General features: G+C 41.5%; 2 protein-coding genes across 6 annotated transcripts; one reads left to right on the forward strand and one right to left on the reverse strand.

Annotated features, from left to right (window-relative positions):
* Positions 1–155: 155 nt before the first annotated feature.
* Positions 156–7,356, reverse strand: PIMREG (PICALM interacting mitotic regulator). Of its 3 annotated transcripts, XM_053995789.1 has the most exons (6): positions 7,228–7,356; positions 5,923–6,242; positions 4,770–5,101; positions 3,889–3,984; positions 3,007–3,053; positions 1,715–1,797 (listed from the first exon to the last, which is right to left on the reverse strand). In XM_053995789.1, exons 2-5 carry the CDS (start codon positions 6,211–6,213, stop codon positions 3,023–3,025), a joined length of 750 nt encoding a protein of 249 aa, XP_053851764.1. In that variant the 5' UTR covers positions 6,214–6,242; positions 7,228–7,356; the 3' UTR covers positions 1,715–1,797; positions 3,007–3,022. The 3 variants fall into 3 exon arrangements, with proteins under 3 accessions (XP_053851763.1, XP_053851765.1, XP_053851764.1); XM_053995788.1 differs by lacking the exon at positions 3,007–3,053 and having other exon boundaries at positions 156–1,797; XM_053995790.1 differs by lacking the exons at positions 3,007–3,053; positions 3,889–3,984 and having other exon boundaries at positions 156–1,797.
* A 65-nt stretch (positions 7,357–7,421) lies between these two features.
* FBXO39 (F-box protein 39) lies at positions 7,422–12,708 on the forward strand. Of its 3 annotated transcripts, none has more exons than XM_053995781.1 (4): positions 7,422–7,632; positions 9,191–10,398; positions 11,178–11,354; positions 12,401–12,708. In XM_053995781.1, the coding sequence occupies exons 2-4, from the start codon at positions 9,385–9,387 to the stop codon at positions 12,527–12,529; spliced, it is 1,320 nt and encodes a 439-aa protein (XP_053851756.1). In that variant the 5' UTR covers positions 7,422–7,632; positions 9,191–9,384; the 3' UTR covers positions 12,530–12,708. The 3 variants fall into 3 exon arrangements, with proteins under 3 accessions (XP_053851756.1, XP_053851758.1, XP_053851759.1); XM_053995783.1 differs by having other exon boundaries at positions 9,297–10,398; XM_053995784.1 differs by having other exon boundaries at positions 9,884–10,398.
* The last annotated feature ends 121 nt before the right edge of the window (positions 12,709–12,829 follow it).

The following is a 12,829-nucleotide window of genomic DNA, read 5'->3' on the forward strand; positions in this document are numbered from 1 at the left end:
ATGATTGTACATGTCTGAGTAGCTGGTGGAAATATTATAAATAGAGGCTGTTTGATTTGTCTGAAATAATACTTAGATTGGAGGTCAACTTTTCAAAAACCTCCAACCGTCCTTCCTTTTCAAAAGTCATAAAAGAAGGCATTTCACTAATGAGATAACATCTTTGTGAAAGCTTTATAGAAGTAGTTTCATGACATACAAGGAACAACTTGGAGGTACTATACTTTTCTATACTTCCATATAGAAAAGTTGTTTAAAAACCCACAAAACACACACAAACACTACATCAAGAAATAACACAAGCTAAAATTCTCAGTCATCTGAAAGTCTAGAAGTCTTTAGGCTGGGAGGGTTGCTTTCGTATTTCCAGGTCTCATTAACTGTTTCAATGTTTTAAAATGGGTTCATTTGACAAGAAAAAGAAGAAAAAATGTGAGCAAGTTTAAAAATCCATACTTATATATAAATCATAATTTAATGCTTTTCATATTTACACCTGATACCATTAAAATTTGAGTAACACTGGAACTACTAGGTCACATGTACATTTTAAAACTTATCAAGTAGAGCAAAGTTTCCCAAATCAGTCTTTTGTCTGAAAGTTCATTTTAGAGTGAACATAAATGGAGAAGCCTGCAAAAAGCTTACCATGGAAAACAATCCTGCTGTTGAACTCTTAAAAACTTGACAAATCTTTGCTTTCATGTAAAAGACTAAAATTTGTTATACTGAATGACCTACCAAAAAGGCTTGTCAAATTAACATTAATTTTTTAAAAGTAATTAGAAGCAAAATACAGGTATCAAATGCTAAGTATACATAATCAAAATACTTCCATTGTGATATTAGCTAATAACAGTAGTTGCAAGAGGTTACATTAATTGTAGTAACAAATTTCCATGTATAACTGAAAGACAGATGCAGCACAAAAGCAATGTTTAACTCAACTGCCAAGATGCTATCTAAAGCATCAGTAAGAAATGACAAAATTTGCTCTGATTTGTCTGGAGCCAAACTACCTAAAATAGGATTAGTTAGGCTAACCCTTAAGGCCATGAAGTAAGAGTCCTAAAATGGCTCTGTTCTTGTGGCATGAGTGACTGGACAGAATCCTGTTGCTTTGGAATGGCAGTTTTGCTTAGAACTCAAAGAAGTAACTGTTTTAGTAACTTTCAGCTAAATGATGAATAACTTTAGTTTGCTAGTACCAAAAAAAAAGAAACGAGTTAGGCTTTCAAAATAATAGACCAATCTTTTTCATGTGGAAAGTATTTGTGCTAAATCTTGTGGCTGCTGGATACCAGTTTAAGCACTACTCTTACCTAGGATTGCCCTTCATAAGTCTGTCATTAGCCCTTGCTTTGGCCATTCTTACTGGCCAGTTCAGCATCAGTTTCTAAGTACTTACTGCCTCATGAGAGTCACTTTCAAGATGGATCCCTCAACTCAGCAGGGATAATACACTCTGGTTGGTACTATTTTGATTCTCTTTTTACTTGAAAAGAGAAAGCAAGGGAAGTCCTGAGCTGTTTCATTAAAAAAAAAAAAAAAAAAGGTGTAACAGCTCATTTAAATGTACAGAGTGCAGCCTTTCAGGTGCTATTCAGACCTTTCCCTTATATGTGCTCATAAACTTGGAAACATGAAAAAATAGTTACAACCATCTCTGTCTAGGTACCAAGTGCTTGATGGAGTTTCTTTGCTTGTCTTCTGATAGCTTGAGACGGTTTCAGGGATCGATGTACAGACTGTGAGTTTTGTGCCATTAGATAGTAGTAGTTTGATATTGCTTGTTGCCTGCAGAAGAACAACAGGACTAGCATTAGCAGCATGAAGTCAGTAGAGTTAATCAACTGGTTGTCACACAAATTGCTGGAAAACAGATGGGAAAAAGGAAGAGGTCTGGTACACTTTCACTGTGTAACTGTTCTAAACACTAGCAATAAAATACTTTGTTATCTGCAGTGAACGTAAATGGCAAGTACACAAATTACACACTGCAATATTTTAACTAGCAACAGGAGCATTTCTTGTGATATTATCTAATTCCTTAAAATGCAAAACACTAGAACAATACTTTGAGTTGGAAACAATCATTTGAGATCGAGGTTTGCTTCATCATGAAAAAAAATGAAAAGGGAGCGCTAGCATTAAAACTCATGGCAATTGGATACCAGAACATAAAGTCTCATGCAAGACTAAAGGCACCTCCAAAAACAGTTCATTTCACAATTATTTCAGTAGGCAACTAGGCAGTAACAGAGCACATTGTATGCAGATAACACATGCAGGGGTACTGGACCAAATTGTGGAAGCAGTACAGATCACTGCTGAAACCATCAGTCCAGCATTTGAAACTGCTCTCATTTTTCTTGAAAAGTTACAACAAAGTGTCTTGCACCTGTCTTCGTTGCTAAAATAGGACATAGTATTCAGGATGTACCTTTCCTTCTAACAAAAAGAACACTTCCAACATAATGGGTGAAGACATTTACGTCACATCCACTTGGGCACAATTGCTGTGTTTAAAAATGCCACCAATACAGTTATGAGCTGCTGTTAATTGTGATAGCATAGACTCAACTGCTATGAAAATTTGAGGGATGGAAAAGGCAGGCTGTAAAACCAGATAGCTCAGGATAATGGTTGGTTCTTTCATGCTTTGCCATCATCAGTAACCAGTGAGAACTGAACTTGAGTGACAAAAAGAGATTAGTACCAGTCATTTTTTTGGTCTGGAGTGAGAAAAGCTGATGTTTGCATAGAAGGTTCATTGTGAACCCATAAGGACTCACTAATCCATGATTTAGAGGTGAAGTTTTACAACTGCACAATGATCTGCTGTAGCAGAGATGGCCACAGTGAATATGAAGGAAGAACCCTGTGGTTCTGCATAATACTGCCTTAAAGCAGCATGAGATAATAAGCCTTTCTCTCTATAAACAGCAGGTTTTCTCCCCACAGATGCATGCAGGCATAGCCAAGGTAAGTGAACAACTACTTTACCTGGTTGCTACTATCTTCAGTTACGAATGAGAGAAACTGTCATATCACTAGCAGATGAGAGAATATTAGGAGTGAGATTTAGTGAACCTTCAGTGGATATGATAAAATTAACTTGATACAAGTTTTAACCTATAGTTATCTAGGCATGGTCCCACTGGTACAAATTTTTGCAATTATCTGGGATGTTAAGCCCTTACCTCTTTGTAGGTAAAGTACTTGATGCTAAACTCTCTCTAGAGAATTTGAGGTGCATGACATTTAGTTATTGAATACTTGACATGCTCTAAGAGAGGAAGAAGTTTAGGGAATCACCCTGTGACAAGATATCTGACCCTTAATTTTTATTTTCTTAATATGTCTAATTCAGAATGACATAACCTTCACAAATACAGCAGCCTACCACCCTGGGGATTAACCAAGGTGTTTTATAAGAGGCTTCTTCATCTGGGTACCATGGACTGTTTGTTAACATAATGCTACCTAATAAAAGGATTTTTTTAATTGATGTGCAGACATCAGTGACTGTGCCAGTACACTGGATTTTTCCCACCTCCTCTCCCAGCCTGGATTGGCATCTCTTTTAGACAAGAGTCGGGGAGGTACTGCTCTCACACAAGGTCAAAGGCAGGTTCCTTATGATAAAAATCTGACTTCCACAACAAGGAAACTGAAGACAAGTAGAGCATTTAGCAGGTTTTAGAAGCTGCAAATCCAACTGCAGATTTAATCATCCTAAGTATCTTTAAGAAAAAATGGATATACTACATTACATCTGAAAAAGTTCTGCAATTATTCCTAATCCTGAGTTACAGGGACTACTTGGCCTGCAATTGGCTATGTTCAGATGGCAGGTAAAGTTGAGGGATACTTAGCAGTATTTACCTCTCCTCTTTCACAATGGCATCATCAAATGCTTGGGAGATATGCTTCAGTTGGCAAATCCCTGAGGAGACCAGTTCCAACTTGCAGTCAAACTCTCTGCAAACAGAATGGTCACTGCTACAGATCAAACAGGACAGGCTGATTAGGTGACAGTACTCAAGCCTCCATCCCTGCAGTACCACTCTTGTTACCTCTACACTTTACCCAGAGAAGTTTAGGGTGGTGGCAATTATGCTTTTAATTCCATTGGCCAATAGCTTCACGTCTCCATTCATCCCCCAAACAGCAATCTTCCAACTCAGACACAAGATTCAGATTCTCAAGGCTTGGATTCAACTTCTAGCTTTAACCTTTCTTGTGACTTTGACCAAAAGAAAAACCTGTGTGCACATTATTAAGTATTTCCCTAGCTTACAACCCTTGATCTAATTTGTGTTTGCTCTTTGAGGCAGGAATTTCTCTATGTTCTATAAGGAACTCAGCATAAACAGAGCTATTCCTAGTATCTTTGGAATACAAATAGCAGCTTTGGAAAAGTTACAGTTAAATCAGAGTGAGATACAGAGCATTTTCCTTTACCCAAAAGGCACCAGCAAAGAACTCAGGTATGTCTCTAAGAAAAAATTACTTTTTATGTTTCAGCTTTACACATAGCTTAGTCCCTGTCTATACAGGGAGCTGGAACTACTTTCTTAAATATTCCAGTAGCACACACCTTCAGGGGAATAGGACAGAAAACTTAATACCTTGCCTTTCACTTTACCAGATACTCTAATCAGAGTAATAAATTAAAAAAAAAAAAACAAAAAAACAAAAACAAAACAAAAAAAAGAAAACAAAAAAAAAAAAAGAAAAAAAGTTTACAAAATAATGTGACTAACATCTTTCTGCTGGAAGGAGCAGGAGATGAATAAGGGCTCTTCAGTGCTGCTGCTCTTCTGGATCTCCGGAGAGAGACACCATTTTTATCAAGCCAGGATGAGAAATCCCTCCATTCTCTATGTTCTGACACCCTTGTTGGCCCAAGCAAGGCCCTTTTGCTGGACCTTGGAGTGCCTTTGGAACTGGCTGCTGGAGTAACACTCTTATAGCAAGGTGTTCGAGGTGTAGCACTTCTTTTTTTGGTAGAACTGGTCACACAGCTTCTGCTGATTGATTCAGCTGGAAAGGTCACCATTGAGCATACTGGGCTTTGGCAAGACTTCTGTATTTTCTGAAAGAAGCATTAGACATGTTAGGCTAAATGAACTCAATTAGCTGTGAGTTTGGAACCAGGAAGACTAGGAATATTTGGGCTGAATTACTCGCTTCCATTCTCATATCAGGTTTCAACTAACATGAATGCATCTCAACCTCTGTACTCATTTGCACAGGGAGTCTCTTGCTTCCCTAACTCTTGGCACTTGTCAAGGACTTCAGAGCAGGCACTGGAACAAAGCTCCTGCTGCTCTTATGCTGGAAAAATTCAGGCTCCCCAACACAGAAGTCATGCATTTAAAAATCTGAGGTCTCTAAGAAAGGGAAATGCGAGCTTCAATCTGCTACCCTGCTATGTTGTAGCAGGTTTTGTCAGCCTAAATTTAAATTAACTATAATGGAGAACACGCTAGTAAATAGTATGGGTACAGGGGAATAAATAAAAGAAAAAAAATCCAAAGTGCTGCACATTTTTCAGTAACAATTCTTTGCAAATGATGTCAATCTTTACCCAGTTTCCTCTGTGTAAAGGCTGCTCTGCCATATATGATTAAATACAGTAGGGGAAAAGCTCTTATTTCATAACAAAATAAAATAAACTGTTTTCACCTTCCTCCATGTTCTGCCAGATCCATAATTTACCTGTCTGTACTTTAAGAAAAGATATTAAAGATTTTAAAGATTTTAAAAGTTAGCAGCTATGAGACAAGTACTAAGGTGTGCAAGTGTGTGGGAATGGACTCTCTGGAGTACACCACTCAGTACAGAATTCAGAAATCTTAGTACTGGAATTGAAGCAAAAACTAAACTCTGTGTTCTACTGCAAAGACAAAATACCTGGGACACGGTTCCAAAAGCATATTTTGCTGTTCTTTTAATAGTCTGAAGAGTTTGGCACCTCTGCCTTGGTTCCAGACTTTCCCTAGTTGGGGTTTTATGAAAATTCAGCTCGACTTGCTTTAATGGTACCCGTTTCCTTAAAGACATGCGAATGGTATTGAAAGAACTCAGAGAGGCCCTTCTCTTGAATTTGTCAGGCACAGGGCTCTCATTCTCATTGAGGTCAGCTAGGAGCCGGTGTTTCCGCCACGCCACTGTTGCTTTGACATTTTGGAGCACAGATGCCATCTTGTTCCAGTTCTTGGTGAACTTTATTTCTAAAACAATGAAAATGAGAGCAAAGCTTAGGCAGAACAAGGTACAAAGTAGTGTAAAAATCAAGAAATGGAAACTGTTACAGAATACATTTGTTTACAATTGCCTGAAACAGGAAAACCAAAGCTGAGCAGACTTTTACTTGGAGTCTTGAAAGACAACAGGATTGATTTTTACAGCTATTTAGGTTTGTGCAAGTCTACAAAGAAGCCTTGTATTGCAATTCCACTGCAAAACTCTAGTTTGAGAGGGAGAATGCTCTACGAGGAGTGCATTTTTTTTGTTTGTGTCTCAGATCAAGATCTGATATCCCAAATTTTTGCCTTCTTTAATCAAAACAACCTTGCAAGACAGGTTTACGCAGATGCTATTGTCTCCTGCCGTACTTTCTAGCTGAAGGCTTCTGCTTCAGTCCCAGTTATGATTGTGGATGCATAAAGCCTTAAACAGACAGGATTCTTACTGGCAGAAGACTTTGGCGGGAAGGGCTAAAACGCTAGTTATCTATATGAAAATTTAAACATATATTTGATTTTCACTTGCTAACAAATACGATTGAAATGACACGAGAGAGCCGCTGCTGTCCTACGGTTACAATGATGTGTTTATTAAGCGAGTATTGCACAGGACAGCGCGGTGTCCTCTTTCTTCTGGAGGCCACGGCGGTCTGGGGTAGCCCTCGGCCGGGCCCCTGGACACACCCAGACCCAGGCCCAGGCCCAGGCCTCGTCCGAGCCGCTCTCGCTGCAGGAACCCCGTTCTGCTGGTACTGCCGTTCTCCCCGCCAACAGCCGCGGCAGATCCGCCGTGCCGCCACATCGGGCTAACGGGACAAGGGGGAATGGGCGAGACCAGCCAATGCCGTTATTGCGCCCACCGGGACAGTAGAAACAAGCGCGAAAAGTGCCGCCAAGGCCAGAGGAGAGGGGCTCGGGAAAAGGGAGCCGCGACCGGGCCGCTCTGGCAGCTGCTCGGGGCAGTACTCACTCAGCGCGCCGGACAGAAGCGGGACCTGAATCCGGACCGAGCTGCCACCTCCCTGCAGCAGCCCCTTTGTGCGCCGCCACCGCGTTTGAACGCCGCGCCGCCCGCTCCGAGCCCCCGGATTGGCGCCGCCGCCGCGCACCACCATTGGCTGGGCCCCGCGCGCGCGCGGCTGCCGTTACTCGGCCGGGCGCGCGCGGGGCGGCCGGCTGTGAGGGGCGGCCCGAGCCGCGCTGAGGGGAATGTCCCGGGCCCGGCGGCACAACGGCAGCGCTGCGCTGCGCCCCCGCCCGCGGCTCTGGCGCCTTAGTGGACCTCGGCCCGGAGATCCGCGTCAGCTGGAGTAGTAAAAGGACTCGGGCTGGGTTGCCCACTTGGGTATCCAAGCCACAGCTCCTGTTACTTCTGGTAATTATCGGTCAAAGTCTTAGAAGGTTTTTGTTTGTTTGCTTTTACTCCACGGGCTTCTGCAGCTCTTGCTGGAGGAGACAGCTAACGTAACTGTCCGTATGGGACCGTAAACCATCCGGGATGCCCTCTGAAGCAAATCGGGCAGCAGAGAGGGCAACGGATGTATGTGTTCAGCGGTGGGAGATTTTGTTCTGATCTGGTTTTTTTTTTTTCTTACCCGAGTGGCAAACAAGACATGCAAAGCATTCATTTATCTTTAAATGACTTCTGCCTGAAAAAAACTGCTCTAGAAAGAACTGTAGCAGCATCTGTTTTTTTCCAAATATTTGTTTTCCCTCCGCCAAATTAAACTCAGAGCTGACAGCTGAAACACCTCCTTAGCTAAGACTTGGCTTATAGTGATGGGGAAGCCAACCCAACACTGCAGGATACCTCTTGAATCTCACACTGGCTTTTTACAAATACTTTTTACAAATTCATAAGAACTCTGATTTTAAAAAAGTTCCACGCGATGGTGTTTGTGCCACTTTGTATTCATACACTAATAATGATGACTGCAATGTAATAAACATCTTTTATTAACAGATGTGTTTCTATGTATTACAGCCCTATATTCTGTTCTGCTTTCCTCTGTCCATTGACTTCAGGGCTTCCAGGTAGCTGAAGCATTAGACCTCTTCCCCTGTGTCCTCCCCACTCTCAATTTCTGTAGCAAAATTTCAGGTTCTTCTCACTAGCAAACTGGAGCTTCAGCCACCATATTTTAAGACTTGGTTTGGATTTTGGGACATTGATCTAGAGACCTCCTAAAACAAAGAGCTCTTCTTGGGGGTACTGAATACAAGAGAGAGAGAAAGAGAATCAGGTAGTAATCAGACCACATGCTCAGTTTCTAAGAGTTATCTTGATAGCTGGGGATGTGCATTGGTACACTGGCAAGAGTGGGCAGAGAAATCCCTAAGAATAGAAACATTGCTAATTGAAAAGAGGACGTGTACAGGCAGAGAGATCTGTGTGACCTAAGAACTGTAGGCCAAAAGACAAACAGCAGACTGAAGCTTAATTGTGCTATCAACCTGTTCCTTCATGCCTGTTTTTAAAATTAAAATAGAAATATCTGAGCCTTTGTAGTTGTAAACAGATTCTCATGGATCTGCATGTTTTCTTCTTCTTTTTATGGTGCACTACTTGTTTCCATAAATTTCAACTTTTTTTTTATCCAGCCTTAATCTAAGGCAGGGTACTAATTGTCATGGAATGGTACCCCAGAAGACTATGAAAAGTCATTAGTGCTAATTTTGCACTGATGGTCCTGTTCAAATGTATACAGCCCAAAGAACTGAATACTTTTGAATGCTAGACATCAGACCACAGACCATGATCAATTAATTGCAACTGATGCTAACCAAAGGGTTTTGCAGATGGTGTGGCTGCTGTAGCAGCAATTGATACCATTTCACTGTTTAGACTAAAGGTGAAGGCCAAAAAGTTAAAGATGTGTTCTGTGCTTGTACTGTGATTGTTCTTCACTCTTTGTTTTTTTGTTTTGATTTAGGTAAGACTATAGTTTAGACTCAAGGGCTTGTTTGACAGCTGGAGTACAGAGGCAAAGGGTTGTTGGTTTTGATTGTGAAGAAACAAACTTTCATCCATTTGTTTAGAAGCCTATTATGTTGGGATTAGCAAGAAATCTACCCACTGCTTTCTGCATGTTGGTTTGATTTAAGACCCAGAAGAGAAGTCCTCTCAATGGAAGATGACAGTAAACCCAAGCAAAGCTCCTGGGCCTATCTACCTGATGTCTGTCTGAGGCATGTCTTCCATTGGTTAGATGACAGGGACAGATCTCGGGCTGCCTTGGTCTGTAAAAAATGGAGTTGCGCCATGCACGCTGGATCTCTCTGGAGATGCAGAACCATCACCTTCTATGGCCAACCATCAAGGGCACGCACACTGGAGTTTCAAAGTGCACTGTGGTATACCAAGAAATTTGGCAAATATTTGAAGCACCTTGAGATCAAGTTATCGAGTCCTTACAATACTCCCTTTATCAAAAAATTTCAAGTGATTATGAGAAGTCTTCTTTCACACCTGGGTAAGTGTAATAGTCACCTAGTATCACTGAGTATCAAGTACCTAGAATTAGACTGCTTGATCTGGAAAAATGTGGTTAGGGCTCAGTTTATCAAGAACTTAGCTGCCTTCCTGAAAAGAATGAGCAATCAACTTGATTATCTTAACTTAAAAGGAGCAAGAATAACTTTGGAAGAAGGCTGTGAGCTTCTGAATTCTCTAAGCAGCTTGACAAATAGAAGCTTTATATCTGAAATCAATATTGAGGATTTCTTCAGTCTCCACCTTTCTGTCTACAGCAGTCCATTGTTCCACCAAACTATGTCTACGTTCCACAGGCTGACCATCCTGACTTTCAATTATAACTGCATCTCGGATGAACTGCTGGCCATCCTGCGGGAGCATAGCTCTCATTCCCTGTGCACCTTGAATATCAAGTGTCATATCCATGACCCTCATGGGCAAGTGGTCTCAGGAATGTCATGGGCAAATTTGGCCAAGAGAGCCCCAAAACTGAATGTGAACTTCTTCTTTGAAAGAGTCATGAAGCATGATCACCTAGCTAGGATCCTGCTAGAGGAGATCCCAGTTAGGAGCATCAGCCTACGGAGCAGTTATTTTAGTGACCCAGACTGGACAATGAGACCTACCCTCACCAACCTTCTCCCAGCTTACTGGCATGGTCTGCAGGTAAGGGAAACAATAGAGACACCCTACTGCAGTATCACAAAGCTAAACAAAGTAATCATGTAGGCCTTCTGCATAACAGCAGTCAGCAACAGAAGTTCCTGACTGCTTCAGTTTTACGTTCAGAGGGCAGTTTTCATAAGTGAGTCATTTCAGTGTTTCACCCATAATGTCGTTAATGAAATTATCCTTGTCCAGTTATAACCCTCCATTAAAACTATTCAGGCTGCTCTATTTTAGCAATGCACAAATGTCCTACAGCACATCTAAATTAACTAGTGCCTGTGTCAAAGCACTTCGGTGTCACAAGGGATGTGTCATCAAAGGTTTGCAACAGCTGACCCACGTAAGTGAGCATCAGGTCTTTGCATGCCAGAGAGAAACATGTGGCCTGATAGTTGCTGACAGCTTTCTGTAAGTCCTGTTCCATTGCAGAGTTGCCAATAAACACCATAGATATGTAAAGCTTTCCAGAAACCATCACTGGCTCCACTCTTGTCTCTGGGATAATTTTCATTATGTCAGATAAGGTCATGGTATGACTGTGGGTGCAGCGTTTTCTAATAAATGCACAAGGGATCACCCCATCTTAAGAGGAGAATGATTTACTCTAGCACATATACACTGTTGTCATAATGCAAAACAGATCCTCAGCTAATATCAAGGTACAAAATTGATCTGCTGACATTTTTATTGGTTAACTTGGAAAACTATTTGTTGAATTCTAGTTATTGCACGCAACATCTGTTTAGTAGTACTAACAGTGTTCATTTTTTTTCAAGAAATTAACACTTGAATTAAACAATGACCATGAGTTTCTGGACAATGAGCTGCTACAGCTTATCTTATCATGCAAGAGGTTGTTATTTTTGAAAGTCTGGGCATTTCTAAGTGTCAGCTTTATGGAAAGGCTGCTACAAAACCGTGCAGAAAGGAGATGCATTTTGACTACCATAAAGGTAAGACTTTGTGCTTCAAAACTCCCATTCCCATTCTTGCTCATATACCCAAAGGTCCCCATGCCCAGGCAAAGATCACTTCCAAAAATGTTAATGTAACAATCTTCCCTATGTTATGCTTTAGTACTAAAGAGCTTGGGAGCCACTCACAGAAAGGGGGCTTTCCAACCCTACTTAGCCACATACAGATACTCTAGAAGTTTATTATGAAGTCCCGAAAATTCCAGAAGCCCTTCCTAGACTGGCACTCCCTCTGTCACCTCTAGTTCAAGCCCTCTCCCACTTCCAGGGTTTCTCAGTTACCTCTCAGACTCAGTGCTTATGTCTATGCTTAAACCAAGGAAGGTGGACTGAATCCCACTAAACTGCAAAAAGATATAAACACATCACACCCTTCAAGGGTCCTGTGTTGAACTGGGGCCAGGCCACAACTGCAGCTATGGTAAACCATGCTGACATGCTACTTTCTGTGCTACAATCTGAATTCAGTAGGTCCTCACAGATCCGTGCAGATCCCAGGGATGCATCAGTTCTGGGGGTAAAAAGAACCTTGTTCTTCCTGTCTGAGTCAGCACAGGCAGACAGCTGGGACAACCACAAAACCACAGCTAAAAGAAAACGAGTAAATTTACTTCCCTTCATTTGCTCACTGAGGCATCCCCAAAGCAACCCCCAGGCAGACACACACAAGTGGAGATAGAGGCACAGTTAAACTTGGTCCATGCCAGAGGATCACTGGCATGTGTTCATATTGGGTTATCAAGGGCTACTCCCATCTGCAAGGTCACCTGAATGATTTACAATCCTTGCTAGTCTTCCACTATTTAATCTATTCCTCCCAACACCTCCCAAAAATTCTCTGGCAGGAGATGATGTTTTCAGTCAGTTGGGAGTGGGAAGAGAGTAAAACCTCAAGATTCTATTCCAATTCAAGGAATTTTGCATCTCTGGATTCCTTATTAGCCACAGATGCTTCTTGTTGCTATGAGCTGTAATGGGTTGAGCTCCCTATATCTGAGAGACATGACAACTGTTTGTGCATACAGGTCAGGATTTATACAGCCCAAGATGACAGCACTGAGGAGGAGCGGCTGCTGGCTAATATTTACAGGAAATTCAAGTACCTGATTGACTCAGAACTGAATTATTTTGTCATCACCTACCCAATGGTGTAAACTGCAGGAAGAGAAAGAACACCCAGTAACATCTGCACTAACAGATCTTTTGGAGGGCTTTAGTAAGGGATTTTAATTTTGACAGCACTGCCTCTGAAAGGGAGTTATCATTCCAGCAAGACAGAGGCAAGGGACAATTTTAAACTCCACGCATTAAAATGTTGGACTTGGGAACTGGACACCTTTGTCTCCAGCATTATTTATTCTTGCCTGTGCTTTGTTTTTCTTTGCCAGAATCAAAGGAAGTAGTGATCCCTTTTCCACCCTTACAGGCATCTCTGATAAAAATAAGACCCTCCT

This window comes from Vidua macroura, chromosome 20 (genome assembly GCF_024509145.1).
Source record: "Vidua macroura isolate BioBank_ID:100142 chromosome 20, ASM2450914v1, whole genome shotgun sequence".
Lineage (NCBI taxonomy): Eukaryota > Metazoa > Chordata > Aves > Passeriformes > Viduidae > Vidua > Vidua macroura.